The 21,895-nt window shown below is 48.1% G+C and overlaps 1 protein-coding gene across 2 annotated transcripts in view; it reads left to right on the top strand.

The window, feature by feature from the left end:
* The first annotated feature begins 349 nt into the window (after positions 1 to 349).
* MGAT4A (alpha-1,3-mannosyl-glycoprotein 4-beta-N-acetylglucosaminyltransferase A) overlaps positions 350 to 21,895 on the top strand; it is a 43,363-nt gene continuing 21,817 nt past the window's right edge. Inside the window, exons 1-8 of one of the 2 annotated variants that reach the window (XM_038757210.1) lie at positions 350 to 375; positions 4,981 to 5,238; positions 7,429 to 7,596; positions 10,723 to 10,863; positions 13,337 to 13,470; positions 18,403 to 18,449; positions 19,461 to 19,574; positions 20,052 to 20,127. In XM_038757210.1, coding sequence (XP_038613138.1) covers positions 5,145 to 5,238; positions 7,429 to 7,596; positions 10,723 to 10,863; positions 13,337 to 13,470; positions 18,403 to 18,449; positions 19,461 to 19,574; positions 20,052 to 20,127 — 774 coding nt within the window. In that variant the 5' untranslated portion in view covers positions 350 to 375; positions 4,981 to 5,144. Of the gene's footprint in view, positions 376 to 1,461; positions 1,537 to 4,980; positions 5,239 to 7,428; positions 7,597 to 10,722; positions 10,864 to 13,336; positions 13,471 to 18,402; positions 18,450 to 19,460; positions 19,575 to 20,051; positions 20,128 to 21,895 lie in introns of those variants that run through there. The other variant, XM_038757209.1, reaches the window with a different exon arrangement.

Genomic DNA, 21,895 nt, shown 5'->3' with positions numbered 1-21,895 from the left:
AGGCCCCGTCCCGGATGTGACGTCACGGGCTACAGGACGAGAGCGGGGGGGGGCGGGTCCTAGGAGTGACGGCCGGGCCGGCCAATGGGGAGGCGAGCTGGGCCGCGCCGGCGGCGGGCCAATGGCGGGGCGGGCGCGTGACTGATGGGGCCAAGAGCCAATGGCGGGGCGGGGGCAGGGGGGCGTGACGAATGGGGCGGCGGACCAATGGCGAGGCGAGGTGGGGGCCGTGACGGATGGGGCGGCGGGCCAATGGGTGCGCGGCGTCCGGCGCGGGGGGCGGGGCCCGAGGCGGGGTTCCGCCCGCTGAGGCGAGGCCTGGCCTGACGGCGGAGGCGGCGGCGGCGGAGCGGAGCCCGGAGCGGGCCCGGTGCGGTGAGTGTGCGGGGCCCGCGGGGACAGGCGGGCGGCGGTGCTTTCCTTCGACCCTCCGGGCCCCGCCCCCAGGGGGAAAAGCTGCCCCGATGACGTCATCCCACCGATGGCCCCTGGCCCCGCCCCATGACGTCACCGCCACATAGGGCCACCAGCCGCGCTCCCGACGGCACCGCCCCCGCCGGTCACGTGCTCCGCGCGGGCACGCGCTCCCAGTGGCCCCGCCCCCCAACGATCCATCGCCCCCTCGGGCGACGTGCTCCGAGTGGCCACGCCCCCAACGTTCGCGTGCTCCGGGCGGGCACGCCCCCATTGGTCCATCGCCCCCTCTGGCCACGTGCACCGGATGGACACGCCCCTAATGGTCACGTGCTCCGGACGGGCACAAGCCCCAACGACCCCACGCTCCCATTGGCCACGCCTCCAACTACCACGTGCTCGGAATGTCCACGCCCCCAGTGGACATGCGCGTCCGATGGCCCCGCCTCCAACGGTCACGTGCTCTGGGCGGGCATGCCCCCATTGGTCCATCTCCCCCTCTGGCCACGTGCTCCTAGTGGCCACGCCCCCAACAGGCACGTGCTCCGGACGGGCACGCCCCCATTGGTACATCGCCCCCTCTGGCCACGTGCACCGAACGGACACGCCCCTAACGGTCACTCGGTCACGCCCCCAACGGCCCCGCGCTCCCATTGGTCACGCCTCCAGCTACCACGTGCTCGGAATGTCCACGCCCCCGGTGGGCATGCGCGCCCGATGGCCCCGCCTCAAGGGGGAACGCGCGCCCAGCGACCACGCCCCCATTGGCCCAATCGCCCGATCTGACCACGCCCACAACGGCCGCGTGCTCCGAACGGCCACGCCCCCCACGGCCCCTCGCTCCCATTGGTCCGCTGCCCTTCACCGGCCACGCCCCCAACGGCCCCTCGCTCCCATTGGTCCGCTGCCCTTCACCGGCCACGCCCCCAGCGGCCTCGCGCTCCCATTGGCCACGCCCCCGATGACCACGTGCTCCGAATGACCACGCCCCCAATGGGCATGCGCGTCACGTGGCCACGCCCCCAATGACCACGTGCCCAGCACTGTACTAAACGCTGCTACCGACACCCATGAAGGACGTCGTCCCCTGCTGTGCTCCCCCTTTTCACCCCCATTTTCCAGGTGAGGTCACTGAGGCCCAGAGAAGAATAATACCAACAATGATGATGCATTTCTTAAGCGCTTACTACGTGCCAAGCACTGTGCTAAGCGCCGGGGGAGACACAGGGTCATCGGGTCGTCCCACGCAAGGCTCCCCCTTTTCACCCCCATTTTCCAGAGGAGGTCACTGAGGCCCAGAGAAGAATAATGCTTGTAACCTCCCCAGCGCGTAGAACGGTGCTTTGCACAGAGTAAGCGCTTAATAAATGCCATTATTATTATCATTATTATTCTCTGGGCCTCAGTTCCCTCATCTGGAACTATCCCTCATCTATTCTATTTATTTTATTTGGTTAATATGTTTTGTTTTGTTGTCTGTCTCCCCCTTCTAGACTGTGAGCCCGCTGTTGGGTAGGGACCATCTCTAGATGTTGCCAACTTGGACTTCCCAAGCGCTTAATACAGTGCTCTGCACACAGTAAGCGCTCAATAAATACGATTGATTGATTGATTGATCCGGAAAATGGGGATTAAAGACTGTGAGCCCCCACCCCCCGTGGGACAACCTGATCACCTTGTAACCTCCCTGGCACTTAGAACAGTGCTTTGCACATACTAAGTGCTTAATAAATGCCATCATGATTAGTATTATTATTATTATTTCCCAAGCGCTCAGTACAGTGCACTGCCCACAGTAAATGCTCAATAAATACGATTGATTATTGATTGATCTGGAAAATGGGGATTAAATGCTGTGAGCCCCCGGTGGGACAACTGATCGCCTTGTAACCTCCCCAGCACTTAGAACAGTGCTTTGCACATAGCACTTAATAAATGCCATCATTATTATTATTATTATTTCCCAAGTGCTCAGTACAGTGCTCTGCCCACAGTAAGCGCTCAATGAACACAATTGATTGATTGATCTGGAAAATGGGGATTAAAGACTGTGAGCCCCCCGTGGGACAACCTGATCGCCTTGTAACCTCCACAGCGCTTAGAACAGGGCTTTGCACATAGTAAGCGCTTAATAAATGCCATAATTATTATTATTATTATTTCCCATATTATATATTCCCATATATAATATCATTTCCCCTATTATATGTTGCTAACTTGTACTTCCCAAGCGCTTAGTACAGTGCTCTGCACACAGTAAGTGCGCAATAAATATGATTGATTGATTTCCCAAGCACTCTGTCAATCAATCAATCATTCGTATTTATTGAGCACTTACTGTGTGCAGAGCACTGTACGAAGCGCTTGGGAAGTCCAAGTTGGCAACATCTAGAGACGGACCCTACCCAACAGCGGGCTCACAGTCTAGATGGGGGAGACAGAGAACAAAACCAAACATATTAACAAAATGAAATAAATAGAATGGATATGTACAAGTAAAATAAATAAATAGAGTAATAAGTCTGTACAAACATATCAATCAATCAATCAATCATATTTATTGAGCACTTACTGTGTGCAGAGCACTGTACTAAGCGCTTGGGAAGTCCAGGTTGGCAACATCTAGAGATGGTTCCGACCCAACAGCGGGCTCACAGTCTAGAAGGGGGAGATAGACAACAAAACCAAACATACTAACAAAATAAAATAAATAGAATAGATATGTACAAGTAAAAGAAATAAATAAATAGAGTAATAAATCTGTACAAACATCAATCAATCATATTTATTGAGCGCTTACTGTGTGCAGAGCACTGTACTAAGCACTTGCGAAGTCCAAGTTGGCAACATATAGAGACGGTCCCGACCCAACAGCGGGCTCACAGTCTAAAAGGGGGAGACGGAGAACAAAACCCAACATATTAACAAAATAAAATAAATAGAATAGATATGTACAAGTAAAATAAATAGAGTAATAAATCTGTAGAAACATATATCAATCAATCAATCGTGTTTATTGAGCACTTACTGTGTGCAGAGCACTGTACTAAGCGCTTGGGAAGTACAAGTTGGCAACATATAGAGACGGTCCCGACCCAACAGCGAGCTCACAGTCTAGAAGGGGGAGACAGAGAACAAAACCAAACATACTAACAAAATAAAATAAATAGAATAGATATGTACAAGTAAAAGAAATAGAGTAATAGATCTGTACAAACATCAATCAATCATATTTATTAAGCGCTTACTGTGTGCAGAGCACTGTACTAAGCACTTGCGAAGTCCAAGTGGGCAACATATAGAGACAGTCCCTACTCAACAGCGGGCTTACAGTCTAGAAGGGGGAGACAGACAACAAAACCAAACATATTAACAAAATAAAATAAATAGAATAGATATGTACAAGTAAAATAAATAAATAAATAGAGTAATAAATCTGTACAAACATATCAATCAATCAGTCATATTTATTGAGAACTTACTGTGTGCAGAGCACTGTACTAAGCGCTTGGGAAGTCCAAGTTGGCAACATCTAGAGGCGGTCCCTACCCAGCAGCGGGCTCACAGTCTAGAAGGGGGAGACGGAGAACAAAACCAAACATATTAACAAAATAAAATAAATAGAATAGATATGGACAAGTAAAATAAATAGAGTAATAAATCCGTACAAACATATATCAATCAATCAATTGTATTTATTGAGCACTTACTGTGTGCAGAGCACTGTACTAAGCGCTTGGGAAGTACAAGTTGGCAACATCTAGAGATGGTCCCTACCGGACAGTGGGCTCACAGTCTAGAAAGGGGAGACAGACAACAAAACCAAACATATTAATAAAATAAATAGAAAATGGATATGTACAAGTAAAATAAATAAATAAATAGAGTAATAAATCTGTACAAACATATGAATCAATCAATCGTATTTATTGAGCACTTACTGTGTGCAGAGCACTGTACTAAGCGCTTGGCAACATATAGAGACGGTCCCTACCCACCAGTGGGCTCACAGTCTAGAAGGGGGAGACAGAGAACAAAACCCACCATATTAACAAAATAAAATAAATAGAATGGATATGTACAAGTAAAATAAATAGAGTAATAAATCTGTACAAACATCAATCAATCAATCATATTTATTGAGCGCTTACTGTGTGCAGAGCACTGTACTAAGCGCTTGGGAAGTCCAAGTTGGCAACATAGAGAGACGGTCCCTACCCGACAGTAGGTATATATACAGTAAGCGCTCAATAAATACGATTGAATGAATGACCCAAGGAGATCTCCCTCCCGGATCAGGTGCTGAATGGATTTTCTCTATTTATTTATTTATTTATTTATTTATTTATTTTACTTGTCCATTTCTATCCTATTTATTTTATTTTGTTGGTATGTTTGGTTCTGTTCTCCGTCTCCCCCTTTTCGACTGTGAGCCCACTGTTGGGTAGGGACGGTCTCTATATGTTGCCAATTTGTACTTCCCAAGCGCTTAGTCCAGTGCTCTGCACATAGTAAGCGCTCAATAAATACGATTGATTGATTGATTGATTGATTCTCCCCGCGCAGGAAGAAGAGCGGGCCCCGCCTTCGGCTCCGGGCATCCCGGGAAGCCACGCCGGGATGGGGATTCCTCCCGCGCGGGACCGTCCGGACTGAGGGCGTCCCGCAAGCGGCCCGACCCCGATGTCGTCGCCCCCGGCCGCCGCCCGGCGTGAGATGCTGGGGCTGAGATGAGGCTGCGAAATGGCCCCGTGGCCGCCGCCTTGGTCTTCGTCACCTCCTTCCTCAGTTTCTCCTGGTACACCGCCTGGCAGAACGGGAAAGGTGAGGAAGGTGCTTGGCACACAGTAAGCGCTTAATAAATGCCATTTCTAGACTGTGACCCCGTTGTTGGGTAGGGCCCGTCTCTATGTGTTGCCAACTTGTCCTTCCCAAGCGCTTAGTACAGTGCTCTGCACACAGGAAGCGCTCAATAAATATGATTGAATGACTGAATGAATAATTATTATTATCATTATTATTATAAATACGATTGAATGACTGAATGAATCATTACTATTATTATCATTATTATTATTAGAGGGAGACGATCCCTATCCGACGACGGGCTCACGGTCCATGAGAGGGGAGACAGACGGCAAGACATCAAACAGTAATCTAGGTTGGATCCACGGAGCCATTTAGGTAGCGCCCTTTTCACGGCCCGGCCAAAAGAGCCCCGGATTGGGCATCGGAGGCCGCGGATTTCGATCCCGGCTCCGCCTCTGGCCCGTCGCGCGGCCTCGTGTTTCAGGCTCATTCACTCATTCACTCATTCAGTCGTATTTATTGAGCACTTACTGTGTGCAGGGCACTGTACTAAGCGCTTGGGGAAGGACAAGCTGGCAGCTCGGAATCCCCCGCGGGAGATTTCCGTGGCGGGGAAAGGCGTGCCTCGGCGGTTCCACGGAATCCAGCATCTCGTAATAATAATAATAATGATGGCATTTATTAAGCGCCTACTATGTGCAAAGCACCGTTCTAAGCGCCGGGGAGGTTACAAGGTGATCAGGTTGTCCCACGGGGGGCTCACGGTCTTCATCCCCATTTGACAGATGAGGGAACTGAGGCCCAGAGAATAATAATAATAATGATGATGGCATTTATTAAGCGCTTACTATGTGCAAAGCACCGTTCTAAGCGCCGAGGAGGTTACAAGGGGATCAGGTTGTCCCACGGGGGGATCCCAGTCTTCATCCCAATTTAACAGATGAGGGAACTGAGGCCCAGAGAATAATAATAATAATAATGTTGGCATTTATTAAGCGCTTACTATGTGCAAAGCACAGCTCTAAGCACTGGGGAGGTTACAAGGTGATCAGGTTGTCCCACGGGGGGCTCCCAGTCTTCATCCCCATTTGACAGATGAGGGAACTGAGGCCCAGAGAATAATAATAATAATAATGTTGGCGTTTATTAAGCGCTTACTATGTGCAAAGCACCGTTCTAAGCGCTGGGGAGGTTCCAAGGTGATCAGGTTGTCCCACGGTGGGCTCCCAGTCTTCATCCCCATTTGACAGATGAGGGAACTGAGGCCCAGAGAATAATAATAATAATAATAATGTTGGCATTTATTAAGCGCTTACTATGTGCAAAGCACTGTTCTAAGCTCCGGGGAGGTTACAAGGTGATCAGGTTGTCCCACGGGGGGCTCCCAGTCTTCATCCCCATTTGACAGATGAGGGAACTGAGGCCCAGAGAATAATAATAATAATAATAATAATGTTGGCATTTATTAAGTGCTTACTATGTGCAAAGCACTGTTCTAAGCTCCGGGGAGGTTACAAGGTGATCAGGTTGTCCCACGGGGGGCTCACAGTCTTAATCCCCATTTGACAGATGAGGGAACTGAGGCCCAGAGAATAATAATAATAATAATAATGTTGGCATTTATTAAGCGCTTACTATGTGCAAAGCACCTTTCTAAGCGCCGGGGAGGTCCCAAGGTGATCAGGTTGTCCCATGGGGGGCTCCCAGTCTTCATCCCCATTTGACAGATGAGGGAACTGAGGCCCAGAGAATAATAATAATAATAATAATATTGGCGTTTATTAAGCGCTTACTATGTGCAAAGCACCGTTCTAAGCGCCGGGGAGGTTCCAAGGTGATCAGGTTGTCCCACGGGGGGGCTCCCAGTCTTCATCCCCATTTGACAGATGAGGGAACTGAGGCCCAGAGAATAATAATAATAATAATAGTGATGGCATTTATTAAGCGCTTACCATGTGCAAAGCACCTTTCTAAGCTCCGGGGAGGTCCCAAGGTGATCAGGTTGTCCCACGGGGGGCTCCCAGTCTTCATCCCCATTTGACAGATGAGGGAACTGAGGCCCAGAGAATAATAATAATGATAATAATGTTGGCATTTATTAAGCACTTACATTGTGCTTAATGCCCACCGCTTCTCATCCCGCCGCCCCGGCTTATGGACGGCTCAAAACGGCGCCGCCGCCGCCGGCGGGCTTATTTCCCGCAGAAAGGCTGGTGGCTTACCGACGGGAATTCCACGCCCTGAAGGAACGGCTGCGGATAGCGGAGCACAGGACGCTGCAGCGCTCGGCGGAGCTCAACGCCATCTCGGAGCAGCTGCGGAGAGCCGTGGCAGAGGCCAACGGCAGCCGCGGTGCCCTGAACGGCGTTTCGGGTGAGAAAATCCGCGCGTCAGGCAGAAACTCCTCACCCTGGGCTTCCAGGCTGTCCATCCCCTGGCCCCCTCCTCCCTCACCTCCCTTCTGTCCTTCTCCAGCCCAGCCCGCACCCTCCGCTCCTCCACCGCTAATCTCCTCCCCGTGCCTCGTTCTCGCCCGTCCCGCCATCGACCCCCGGCCCACGTCATCCCCCGGGCCTCGAATGCCCCCAATCCCTCCGCCCATCCGCCAATTTCGCTCTCTTCCTCCCTTCAAGGCCCTGCTGAGAGCTCACCTCCTCCAGGAGGCCTTCCCAGACTGAGCCCCTTCTTTCCTCTCCCCCTCGTCCCCCTCTCCATCCCCGTCTTACCTCCTTCCCTTCCCCACAGCACCTGTATATATGGATATATGGTTGTACATATTTATTACTCTGTTTATTTATTTATTTATTTATTTTACTTGTACATTTCTCTCCTACTTATTTTATTTTGTTGGTATGTTTCGTTCTGTTCTCTGTCTCCCCCTTTTAGACTGTGAGCCCACTGTTGGGTAGGGACTGTCTCTATGTGATGCCAATTTGTACTTCCCAAGCGCTTAGTACAGTGCTCTGCACATAGTAAGCGCTCAATAAATACGATTGATTGATTGATTGATTGATTGAGCCCCTTCCTTCCTCTCCCCCTCGTCCCCCTCTCCATCCCCCCATCTTACCTCCTTCCCTTCCCCACAGCACCTGTATATATGTATATATGCTTGTACATATTTATTACTCTATTTTACTTGTACATATCTATCCTATTTATTTCATTTTGTTAGTATCATCATCATCATCATCAATCGTATTTATTGAGCGCTTACTATGTGCAGAGCACTGGACTAAGCCCAAATTGGCAACACATAGAGACAGTCCCTACCCACCAGTGGGCTCACGGTCTAAAAGGGGGAGACAGAGAACAAAACCAAACATACCAACAAAATAAAATAAATAGAATAGGTATGTACAAATAAAATAAATTAATAAATAAATAGAGTAATAAATATGTACAAACATATATACATATATACCTCTTCCTGTGTATGCTCCTGTGTATACAAGTTTCTTCCTGTGTCTGTCAATGCCACTAGATCACACACTCCTTGAAGACCCAGACCTTTATCTATTCACTCTATTCTACTCTCCTGAGCACTTAGGTCTCCACACAAAGTAAGCGCTCAATGAATATCATTGACTGACTTAATGCTCGTGAACTGTACTTTGCCTACTTAGTATGTTTGGTTTTGTTCTCCGTCTCCCCCTTTTAGACTGTGAGCCCACTGTTGGGTAGGGACTGTCTCTAGATGTTGCCAATTTGGACTTCCCAAGCGCTTAGTACAGTGCTCTGCACATCGTAAGCGCTCAATAAATACGATTGATGATGATGATGATGATGGAAATAACGCGGCGCCGGCTTCCCCTCCGGCCCGGAAAGCTCGTCTTGGGCGGCCGGCGCGCCGCGTCCCCTCCCGAGCCCTTAGTCCGCTGCTCCGCGCACGGCGTGGCGATTGAATCGGACGAACGGTACCGTCGGAAGCGATAGAATAATAATAACGGCGTTTATTAAGCGCTTACTATGCACCGTTCGTTCCTTCAGTCGTATTTATTGAGCGCCTGCGGTGTGCAGAGCACTGGGCTAAGCGCTTGGGAAGTCCAAGTTGGCAACATAGAGAGCCCGACAGCGGGATCACCATCTAGGAGGGACTTGGGAGGATACAAGGCGATCAGGTTGTCCCACGGGGGGTTCACGGTCTTAATCCCCATTTTACAGATGAGGGAACTGAGGCCCAGAGAAGTGAAGCGACTCGCCCAAGTCACACAGCTGACAGTTGGCGGAGGTGGGATTTGAACCCATAATAATAATAATGATGGCATTTGTTAAGCGCTTACTAGGTGCAAAGCACTGTTCTAAGCGCTGGGGAGGATACAGGGTGATCAGGTTGTCCCACGGAGGGTGTCGCGGTCTTAATCCCCATTTGACAGATGAGGGAACTGAGGCCCAGAGAAGTGAAGCGACTCGCCCAAGTCACACAGCTGACAGTTGGCGGAGTCGGGATTTGAACCCATAATAATAATAATAATGATGATGGCATTTGTTAAGCGCTTACTAGGTGCAAAGCACTGTTCTAAGCGCTGGGGAGGTTACAAGGTGATCAGGTTGTCCCACGGCGGGGTTCGCAGTCTTACTCCTCATTTTATAGATGAGGTAACTGAGGCCCAGAGAAGTGAAGCGACTTGCCCAATTGGCGGAGTCGGGATTTGAACCCACGCCCCGTGACTCCAAAGCCCGGGCTCTTTCCACTGAGCCACGCTGCTTCTCCCGGCGTGGAGAGGAAAGTGCCGAGATTTATTTGGAAAGACGCTCGTCGGGATTTCCTGGTAAATCTCGGAAGCCCCGAGGGCTTTCAGACTGTGAGCCCCCCGTGGGCCAACCTGATCACCTTGTAACCTCCCCAGCGCTTAGAACAGTGCTTTGCACATAGTAAGCGCTTAACAAATGCCATCATCATTATTATTATTACATGTAACGAAGCAGGATTAACGTTCCATTAATTGGGGACGATTCATTCGCTCCGTCGTGTCTGAGCGCTTACTGCATCCAAAGCACTGTACTAAGCGCTGGGGAGAGTAATAATAATAATAATAATAATGATGGCATTTATTAAGCGCTTACTATGTGCAAAGCACTGTACACCATTACAATCAGAGAAGCAGCGTGGCTCGACGGAAAGAGCCCGGGCTTTGGAGTCAGAGGTCGTGGGTTCAAATCCCGGCTCCGCCAACTGGGCAAGTCGCTTCACTTCTCCGGGCCTCAGTTCCCCCATCTATAAAATGGGGATTTTAAGACCGCGAACCACATCTACAGACGGTCCCTACCCGACGGCGGGCTCACAGTCTCGAAGGGGGAGACCGACAACAAAACGAAACAGATTAGCAAAATCAAAGAAATGGAATAGTAAATCTGTGCGAGTAAAATAGAGTAATATTCTCGACCGATGGGAATGTTCCATTAACAAAATCAAAGAAATGGAATAATAAATCTGTGCAAGTAAAATAGAGTAATATTCTCGACCGATGGGAATGTTCCCCGCCGCTTTCTGTGTCGCAGACGATACCTTGAAACTTTTGAAGGAGCTGACGAGCAAAAGATCCCTTCAGGTGCCAAACATTTATTATCACCTGCCTCATTTATTGAAGAATGAAGGGACCCTCCGACCGGGCGTGCAGATCGGCTTCGGGAGGACGGGCGGTAAGTTCGCACTCTCGTACGTGTGGGCGCGGGGTGGGCGTTAGCTCCGTAATAAGCAGCGTGGCTCAGCGGAAAGAGCCCGGGCTTTGGAGTCCGAGGTCACGGGTTCAAATCCCGGCTCCGCCGCTTGTCGGCTGGGTGACTTTGGGCCTGTCACTTGACTTCTCTGGGCCTCAGTTCCCTCATCTGGAAAATGAGGATGAAGAGCGTGAGCCCGTCGTGGGACAACCTGATCGCTTTGCAACCTCCCCGGCGCTTAGAACAGTGCTTTGCACATAGTAAGCGCTTAATAAATGCCATCATAAAATCCCGGCTTAGCCACTTGTCAGCTGTGTGACTTTGGCCCGGTCACTTCACTTCTCTGGGCCTCAGTTCCCTCATCTGGAAAATGAGGATGAAGAGTGTGAGCCCCCCGTGGGACAACCCGATCGCTTTGTAACCTCCCCGGCGCTTAGAACAGTGCTTTACACATAGTAAGCGCTTCATAAATGCCACCATAAAATCCCGGCTCCGCCACTTGTCAGCTGTGTGACTTTGGGCCAGTCACTTGACTGCTCTGGGCCTCAGTTCCCCCATCTGGAAAATGAGGATGAAGAGTGTGAGCCCCCCGTGGGACAACCTGATCGCTTTGCAACCTCTCCGGTGCTTAGAACAGTGCTTTGCACATAGTAAGCGCTTCATAAATGCCACCATAAAATCCTGGCTTCGCCACTTGTCAGCTCTGTGACTTTGGGCCAGTCACTTCACTTCTCTGGGCCTCAGTTCCCTCATCTGGAAAATGGGGATGAAGAGTGTGAGCCCCCTGTGGGACAACCTGATCGCCTTGTTACCGCCCCGGCCCTTAGAACAGTGCTTTGCACATAGTAAGCGCTTAATAAATGCCATCATAAAATCCCGGCTTCGCCACTTGTCAGCTGTGTGACTTTGGGCCAGTCACTTGACTTCTCTGGGCCTCAGTTCCCTCATCTGGAAAATGAGGATGAAGAGTGTGAGCCCGTCGTGGGACAACCCGATCGCTTTGTAACCTCCCCGGCGCTTAGAACAGTGCTTTGCACATAGTAAGCGCTTCATAAATGCCATCATAAAATCCTGGCTCCGCCACTTGTCAGCTGTGTGACTTTGGGCCAGTCACTTGACTTCTCTGGGCCTCAGTTCCCTCATCTGGAAAATGAGGATGAAGAGTGTGAGCCCGTCGTGGGACAACCCGATCGCTTTGTAACCTCCCCGGCGCTTAGAACAGTGCTTTGCACATAGTAAGCGCTTCATAAATGCCATCATAAAATCCTGGCTCCGCCACTTGTCAGCTGTGTGACTTTGGGCCAGTCACTTGACTTCTCTGGGCCTCAGTTCCCTCATCTGGAAAATGAGGATGAAGAGTGTGAGCCCGTCGTGGGACAACCCGATCGCTTTGTAACCTCCCCGGCGCTTAGAACAGTGCTTTGCACGTAGTAAGCGCTTAATAAATGCCATCATAAAATCCTGGCTTCGCCACTTGTCAGCTGTATGACTTTGGCCCAGTCACTTCACTTCTCTGGGCCTCAGTTCCCTCATCTGTAAAATGGGGATGAAGAGTGTGAGCCCCTTGTGGGACAACCTGATTGCTTTGTAACCTCCCCGGCGCTTAGGACAGTGCTTTACACATAGTAAGCGCTTAATAAATGCCACCATAAAATCCCGGCTCCGCCACTTGTCAGCTGTGTGACTTTGGGCCAGTCACTTCACTTCTCTGGGCCTCAGTTACCTCATCTGGAAAATGGGGATAAAGACAGTGATCCCCATTTGGGACAACCTGATCACCTTGTAACCTCCCCAGCGCTTAGAACAGTGCTTTGCACATAGTAAGCGCGTAATAAATTGTTAATAACAATAATAATAACGTCGGTATTCGTTAAGCGCTTTCTGTGTGCCCAGCACCGTTCTGTGCAACGCGAACGTGCTTGCCGACTCTGTGATAGTGTCCTCTCCCTAGCGCTCAGCACAGCGCTCTGCACGCAGTAAGCGCTCAAGAAGTACCGTTGATGGACTGATCGATTGGCTCAGTGGGAAGAGGCCGGGCTTGGGAGTCCGAGGTCATGGGTTCTAATGCCGGCACCACCACTCATCAGCTGTGTGGCTTGGGACGAGCCACTTCACTTCCCTGTGCCTCAGTTCCTTCATCTGGAAAACGGGGATGAAGACTGGGAGCCCCCCGTGGGACATATCTATTCTATTTATTTTATTTTGTTAATATGTTTCGTTTTGTCGTCTGTCTCCCCCTTCTAGCCTGTGAGCCCGCCGTCGGGTAGGGACCGTCTCTAGATGTCGCCGACTTGGACTTCCCAAGCGCTTAGTACAGTGTTCTGCACTCAGTAAGCGCTCAATAAATACTATTGAATGAATGAACCCAGTCACCTTGGATCCCTCCCGATCACCTCCGAGATCGTTTACTACCCTGGGTGGCGTCCGCCCTGACGATCCTTTCGTTTCCTTTCAGTTTCAATCGTCATGGGGATTCCCACCGTGAAGAGGAAAGTCAAATCATACCTCACGGAGACTCTCCATTCCCTGATCGATAAATTATCTCCCGAAGAGAAGTTGGATTGCATTATTGTAGTCTATATTGGAGAGGTAAGCGCTCCCTCGTTTTGGGAACTGATTCCTTTTGGTTCTTTTTAGCGAGTTGAGATGATGTGCTTTTATCGGGATCGAATAGATTGAGGCCGAGTGATTTTGAAGACGGATAAAAAACCAGTTCTAAAAATCGGTGAGGTAAGCGCTCACTCGTGTTTGGAGCTGATTTCTTTTGGTTCCTTTTAGCGAGTTAAGAACAGGTGCTTTTATCGGGATGGAATAGATTGAGGACGAGCCATTTTGAAGACGGTTAAAATACCAGTTCTAAAAATCAGTGAGGTAAGCGCTCACTCGTTTTGGGAGCTGATTTCTTTTGGTTCCTTTTAGCGAGTTGAGAACAGGTGCTTTTATTGGGATCGAATAGATTGAGGATGAGCCATTTTGAAGACGGTTAAAATACCAGTTATAAAAATCGGTGAGGTAAGCGCTCACTCGTTTTGGGAGCTGATTTCTTTTGGTTCCTTTTAGCGAGTTGAGAACAGGTGCTTTTATCGGGATCGAATAGATTGAGGCCGAGCGATTTTGAAGATGGATAAAATACCAGGTCTAAAAATCGGTGACGTAAGCGCTCACTCGTTTTTGGAGCTGATTCCTTTTGGTTCCTTTTAGCGAGTTGAGAACAGGTGCTTTTATCGGGATCGAATAGATTGAGGCCGAGAAATTTTGAAGACGGATAAAATACCAGGTCTAAAAATCGGTGAGGTAAGCGCTCCTCGTGTTTGGAACTGATTTCTTTCGGTTCCTTTTAGCGAGTTGAGAACAGGTGCTTTTATTGGGATCGAATAGATTGAGGACGAGCGATTTTGAAGGCGGATAAAATATCAGTTCTAAAAATCGGTAAGCGCGCACTCGTTTTTGGAGTTGATTTCTTTTGGTTCCTTTTAGCGAGTTGAGAAGAGGTGCTTTTATCGGGATCGAATAGATTGAGGCCGAGCAATTTTGAGGACGGATAAAATACCAGTTCTAAAGATTGGTAAGCGCTCACTCGTTTTTGGAGTTGATTCCTTTTGGTTCTTTTTAGCGAGTTGAGAACAGGTGCTTTTATCAGGATCGAATAGATTGAGGACGAGCGATTTTGAAGACAGATAAAATACCAGTTCTAAAAATCGGTGAGGTAAGCGCTCACTCGTGTTTGGATCTGATTCCTTTTGGTTCTTTTTAGCGAGTTGAGAACAGGTGCTTTTATCGGGATCGAATAGATTGAGGCCGAGCGATTTTGAGGCCGGATAAAAAACCAGTTCTAAAAATGGGTGAGGTAAGCGCTCACTCGTTTTTGGAGCTGATTTCTTTTGGTTCCTTTTAGCGAGTTGAGAACAGGTGCTTTTATCGGGATAGAATCGATTGAGGCCGAGCGATTTTGAAGACAGATAAAAAACCAGTTCTAAAAATCGGTGAGGTAAGCGCTCACTCATTTTTGGAGCTGATGTCTTTTGGTTCTTTTTAGCGAGTTGAGAACAGGTGCTTTTATCGGGATCGAATAGATTGAGGCCGAGCAATTTTGAGGACGGATAAAATACCAGTTCTAAAAAGTGGTGAGGTAAGCACTCACTCGTTTTTGGAATTGATTTATTTTGGTTCTTTTTAGCGAGTTGAGAACAGGTGCTTTTATCGGGATCAAATAGATTGAGGACGAGACATTTTGAAGACGGATAAAAAACCAGTTCTAAAAATCAGTGAGGTAAGCGCTCACTTGTGTTTGGAGCTGATTTCTTTTGGTTCTTTTTAGCGAGTTGAGAACAGGTGCTTTTATCGGGATCGAATAGATTGAGGCCGAGCGATTTTGAAGACGGATAAAATACCAGTTCTAAAAATCGGTGACGTAAGCGCTCACTCGTGTTTGGAGCTGATTTCTTTTGTTCCTTTTAGCGAGTTGAGAACAGGTGCTTTTATCGGGATCGAATAGCTTGAGGACGAGCCATTTTGAGGACGGATAAAATACCAGTTCTAAAAATCGGTGAGGTAAGCGCTCACTCGTGTTTGGAGCTGATTTCTTTTGGTTCTTTTTAGTGAGTTGAGAACAGGTGCTTTTATCGGGATCGAATAGATTGAGGCCGAGAGATTTTGAAGACGGATAAAATACCAGTTCTAAAAATCGGTGACATAAGCGCTCACTCGTTTTGGGAACTGATTTCTTTTGGTTCCTTTTAGCGAGTTGAGAACAGGTGCTTTTATCGGGATCGAATAGACTGAGGGCGAGCGAATTTGAAGACGGATAAAATACCAGTTCTAAAAATCGGTGAGGTAAGCACTCACTCGTGTTTGGAGCTGATTTCTTTTGGTTCCTTTTAGCGAGTTGAGAACAGGTGCTTTTATCGGGATCGAATAGATTGAGGACGAGCGATTTTGAAGACGGATAAAAAACCAGTTCTAAAAATCAGTGAGGTAAGCGCTCACTCATTTTTAGAACTGATTTATTTTGGTTCTCTTTAGCGAGTTGAGAACAGGTGCTTTTATCGGGATCGAATAGATTGAGGACGAGCGATTTTGAAGACGGATAAAATACCAGTTCTAAAAATTGGTGACGTAAGCGCTCACTCGTTTTTGGAGCTGATTTCTTTTGGTTCCTTTTAGCGAGTTGAGAAAAGGTGCTTTTATCGGGATCGAATAGATTGAGGCCAAGCCATTTTGAAGACGGATAAAAAACCAGTTCTAAAAATTGGTGAGGTAAGCGCTCACTCGTTTTTGGAGCTGATTTCTTTTGGTTCCTTTTAGCGAGTTGAGAACAGGTGCTTTTATCGGGATCGAATAGATTGAGGCCGAGCGATTTTGAAGACGGATAAGAAACCAGTTCTAAAAATCAGTGAGGTAAGCGCTCACTCGTGTTTGGAGTTGATTTCTTTTGGTTCCTTTTAGCGAGTTGAGAACAGGTGCTTTTATCGGGATCGAATAGATGGAGGCCGAGCGATTTTGAAGACGGATAAAATACCAGTTCTAAAAATCGGTAAGCGCTCACTCGTTTTTGGAGCTGATTCCTTTTGGTTCCTTTTAGCGAGTTGAGAACAGGTGCTTTTATCGGGATCGAATAGATTGAGGCCGAGCGATTTTGAGGACGGATAAAATACCAGGTCTAAAAAGTGTTGAGGTAAGCGCTCACTCGTTTTTGGAATTGATTTATTTTGGTTCTTTTTAGCGAGTTGAGAACAGGTGCTTTTATCGGGATCGAATAGATTGAGGACGAGACATTTTGAAGACGGATAAAATGCCAGTTCTAAAAATCGGTGAGGTAAGCGCTCACTCGTGTTTGGAACTGATTTCTTTCGGTTCCTTTTAAGCGAGTTGAGAACAGGTGCTTTTATCGGGATGGAATAGATTGAGGCCGAGCCATTTTGAAGACGGATAAAATACCAGTTCTAAAAATCGGTAAGCGCTCACTCGTTTTTGGAGCTGATTTCTTTTGGTTCCTTTTAGTGAGTTGAGAACAGGTGCTTTTATCGGGATCGAATAGATTGAGGCCGAGTGATTTTGAAGACGGATAAAATACCAGTTCTAAAAATCGGTGACATAAGCGCTCACTCGTGTTTGGAGCTGATTTCTTTTGGTTCCTTTTAGCGAGTTGAGAACAGGTGCTTTTATCGGGATCGAATAGATTGAGGGCGAGCGATGTTGAAGACGGATAAAATGCCAGTTCTAAAAATCATCTGGCCTCTCCTAATTCAAGCCTTTGAGTTCTTAACTCCTGTATCTTGGTTCCCGTTTTGTCTCTGCTTCCTTTTCTTTTTTTCTGTTTTTTCTTCCTTGGTTTCTTTTTTTTTTCTGCCTTTTTTTCCCGTTTATTCTTCATGTCTTCGCCTTCGGGTCGTACGCCTTCCATTCCTTTTTTTTGTTATGGGATTTTTTTAACACAAATCCTTTCCCGCCCGGGGCTCACGGTTTTCCACGTGCGGGAACCGAGGCGCGGAAAAGCTAAATGGCTTGCCCAAGATCACACGGCAGACCAGGAAGCGCTTAATAAATGCCGTCCCTATTAATAACGATAATAATAACGACGGTATTCGTTAAGCGCTTACTGTGTGCCCAGCCCCGTTCAACGGGAGAGTGCTCGCCGACTCTGTAATAGTGTCCTCTTCCTAGCGCTCAGTACAGCGCTCTGCATGCAGTAGCGCTCAAGAAGTACCGGTGATGGAGTGACCGATTGGCTCAGTGGGAAGAACCCGGGCTTGGGAACCAGAGGTCGTGGGTTCTAATCCCGCCTCCGCCGCTTATCGGCTGTGTGACTTGGGGCGAGTCGCTTCACTTCTCTGTGCCTCAGTTCCCTCATCTGCAAAATGGAGTTAAGACTGTGAGCCCCCCGGGGGACAACCTGATCACCTTGTAACCTCCCGGCGCTCAGAACAGTGCTTTGCACATAGTAAGCGCTTAATAAATGCCATTATTATTATTATTATTTTCTGTGCCTCAGTTCCCTCATCTGTAAAGTGGGGATGAAGAAAACTGTGAGCCCCACGTGGGACAACCTGATCACCTTGCATCCCCCCCAGCGCTTAGAACAGTGCTTGGCACGTAGTAAGCGCTTAACAAATACCAACATTATTATCATTACTTCGCACGGCACTTTGGTACAGATTTGTCGATTTGTCCGTCCCTTGCTCCCATTTGGAAATCGGGATTCCGACTTCCGTTTTCAAAATAGACGCCAACACTCTTGGGTTCAGGTAAAGTTTTAATGATTAAAAATACCACGGCCCACGCATAGTTACAGTATATGATATTTATTTTCCTTGTACCTATTTATTCTATTGATTTTATTTGGTTAATATGTTTTGTTTGGTTGTCTGCCTCCCCCTTCTAGGCTGTCTTGTAGGGACCGTCTCTATATGTTGCCAACTTGCGCTTAGTACAGTGCTCTGCTCACAGTAAGCGCTCAATAAATACGCTTGAATGAATGAATGAATGAATTACAACAATCCTTTCTCCCTTTCGTCTTCCCAGACGGACCTCGATTACGTGAACAGCGTGGTAGCCGTTTTGGAGAAAGAGTAAGTCCCGCGAAACCGGCCGGGGCAGTTGAAACATCGTCATTGCCATTTCTCCGGGCGATCTGTCTTTTCCTTCGGAAAAAAAAAAATCCATTTTTCACGTAGGGAAATGAAAGCCCTCCCCTGACAAGTCTCATTACTGAAATTACAATTACCCGTTACTTAAAACCTGGAAAAAGAAGAGGCAGCTTTTGTGAGACAGGGAGCTATATATATATTTTTAAAGCGTACGCATCCCTTCACTGAGCCGAAGGCAGAAAAGCAATTTTGAACGCATCACGGCCGCCGGACCATCTGGGGCAAAAATACCATTCATTCACTCATTCAGTCGTATTTATTGAGCGCTTACTGCATGCAGAGCACTGTACTAAGTGCTTGGGAAGGACAAGCGCTCTCCCCCTCATCCCCCTCTCCATCCCCCCGTCTTACCTCGTTCCCTTCCCCACAGCACCTGTATATATGTATATATATTTGTACATATTTATTACTCAATTTATTTATTTTACTTGTCCATATCTATTCTATTTATTTTATTTTGTTAATATGTTTGGTTTCGTTCTCTGTCTCCCCCTTCTAGACTGTGAGCCCGCTGTCGGGTAGGGACCGTCTCTACACGTTGCCAACCTGGGCCTTCCAAGCGCTTAGTCCAGTGCTCTGCCCACAGTAAGCGCTCAGTAAATACGATCGATTGATTGATTGATTGATTGACAAGTCGGCAACAGATAGAGACGGTCCCTACCCGACAACTTGACACCTGTCCACATGTTTTGTTGCCTGTCTCCCCCTTCTAGACTGCGAGCCCCTTGTCGGGTAGGGACCGGCTCTATATGTCGCCGACTTGTACTTCCCAAGCGCTCTGCACACAGTAAGCGCTCGATAAATACGATCGATTGATTGATTGATTGATTGACAGCGGGCTCGCGGTCTAGAAGGGGGAGACGGGCGACAAAAAGTCGAGCGACCGGATGAACGGCAGCCCCTGCGGCACTTGACTACCTTTTCTCCCGCTAGATTTTCCACGGAAATCAGTTCTGGCCTGGTAGAAATCATATCACCTCCTGCCGCCTATTATCCCGACTTGACCAACTTAAAGGAGACGTTTGGAGATTCCAAGGAAAGAGTCAAGTGAGTTCTTCGGCCCTTGGCGTTCCTGTCGCCCGTCTTTTGGGTAACTCTCTGGAGACGGGCGCGCGGGGGACGCGTTCAGCAAACACGTTGCGTAGGAGTCTCCCCGGAGCACAGTAGACGGGACTGATAAGTGGAAGGCCGCAGCCTCTCCGGACCGAGTTGGGCGAGTACCGTTCAAAGAAACCGACAGACGAAGGAAAAACCCCGGTCATCATCATCATCAATCGTATTTATTGAGCGCTTACTATGCGCAGAGCACTGTACTAAGCCCTTGGGAAGTACAAATTGGTCGTTGGAGGCCGAGGCGTGCTTTTTTCCACCGCCCTTTCTTCCTCGGTTTTCCGGGCCTCCGCCTTGGGGCCCGTTTTCTCCGTTCCGATGCTGCTTCCGGCAGCTGCGCGGCGATTCCCCGATTCACCGGATACCGGCTCTGACTCCGCACGCCCGGCTGTGACGGTCTCCTTTCCGTTTCAGGTGGAGAACGAAGCAGAATTTGGACTACTGCTTTCTGATGATGTATGCCCAGAAAAGGGGCGTTTATTACATTCAGGTAAATGCTTCGGTTGAGCGTCGTGTGGCCGTAATACCCAAGGGGACGTTTGTTCGGCTCTTACTCCGGGCCAGGCATTTTAAGAGCCAGAAAAGAGAGGATCTAATAATAATAATAATAATAATAATGATGGTGGCTTTTATTAAGCGCTTACTACATGCAAAGCACTGTTCTAAGCGCTAGGCAGTTCCCACCCACGTGGGGTTCCCGGTCTAAAAGGGAGAGCCTTTTAGACTGTGAGCCCACTGTTGGGTAGGGACTGTCTCTATGTGTTGCCAATTTGTACTTCCCAAGCGCTTAGTACAGTGCTCTGCACCTAGTAAGCGCTCAATAAATACGATTGATTGATTGATTGATTGAGAGAGAACAGGTATCGCATCTCCATTTTGACAGACGTGGAAACTGAGGCACCGGGAAGTTAAATGACTTGCTCAGAGTCACACAGATATGTATATATGTTTGTACATATTTATTACTCTATTTTACTTGTACATATCTATTCTATTTATTTTATTTTGTTATCATGTTTGGTTCTGTTCTCCGTCTCCCCCTTTTAGACTGCGAGCCCACTGTTGAGTAGGGACCGTCTCTAGATGTTGCCAACTTGGAGTTCCCAAGCGCTTAGTGCAGTGCTCTGCACACAGTAAGCGCTCAATAAATACGATTGATTGATTGATTAAACGGTGGAGCCGGGATTGGGATCCAGCTCTCCCGACTCCGGAATCCGATAAACACCTGCTATGATGTCCATTCATTCATTCAGCGGTATTTAATGAGCGCTTACTGTGTGCAGAGCGCTGTACTGAGCGCTTGAAAAGTACAATGCGGCAATAATAAAGAGAGACAATCCCTGCCCTCGCTGGCTTCCTGTGACAAAACTAGGAGAAATAAGAGCAAGTCAGAAAGGGAAAATTAACTAGTAGAAAAATCAGATTTAAAAGCCTTTTGAGGTGGAAAGAAGAGTTCTTCCAGGGGGATGGACAAAAAAATCTCCATTACAAGAACGCTTGAAACCCACAAGAGAAAATGCTTGCGCGTCCATTCATTCAGTCATATTTATTGAGCTCTTACTGTGTGCAGAGCACTGTACTAAGCGCTTGAAAAGTACAATACGCCAATAATAGAGAGACAATCCCTGCCCTCGCTGGCTTCCTGTGACAAAACTAGGAGAAATAAGAGCAAGTCAGAAAGGGAAAATTAACTAGTAGAAAAATCAGATTTAAAACACTTCTGAGGTGGAAAGGAGTTTTTCCAGGGGGACGGACAACAAAATCTCCAATACAAGGAACGCTTGAAACCCACAAGAGAAAATGCTTGCGCGTCCATTCATTCAGTCGTATTTACTGAGCGCTTACTGTGTGCAGAGCACTGTACTGAGCGCTTGAAAAGTACCATAGGGCAATAATGAAGAGAGACAATCCCTGCCCACGCTGGCTTCCTTTGACAAAACTAGGAGAATTAAGAGCAAGTCAGAAAGGGAAAATTAAGTAGTAGAAAAATCAGATTTAAAAAACATCTGAGGTGGAAAGAAGAGTTTTTCCAGGGGGACGGACAAAAAAATCTCCATTACCAGGAACGCTTGAAACACACAAGAGAAAATGCTTGCGCGTCCATTCATTCAGTCGTATTTATTGAGCGCTTACTGTGTGCAGAGCGCTGTACTGAGCGCTTGAAAAGTACAACAGGGCAATAATAAAGAGAGGCAATCCCTGCCCACGCTGGCTTCCTTTGACAAAACTAGGAGAAATAAGAACAAGTCAAAAAGGGA

The sequence above is a fragment of the Tachyglossus aculeatus genome, chromosome 15, assembly GCF_015852505.1.
Source record: "Tachyglossus aculeatus isolate mTacAcu1 chromosome 15, mTacAcu1.pri, whole genome shotgun sequence".
Lineage (NCBI taxonomy): Eukaryota > Metazoa > Chordata > Mammalia > Monotremata > Tachyglossidae > Tachyglossus > Tachyglossus aculeatus.
The sequence above is the reverse complement of the archived record's forward strand: the minus strand, read 5'-3'. Positions and strand labels throughout refer to the sequence as shown.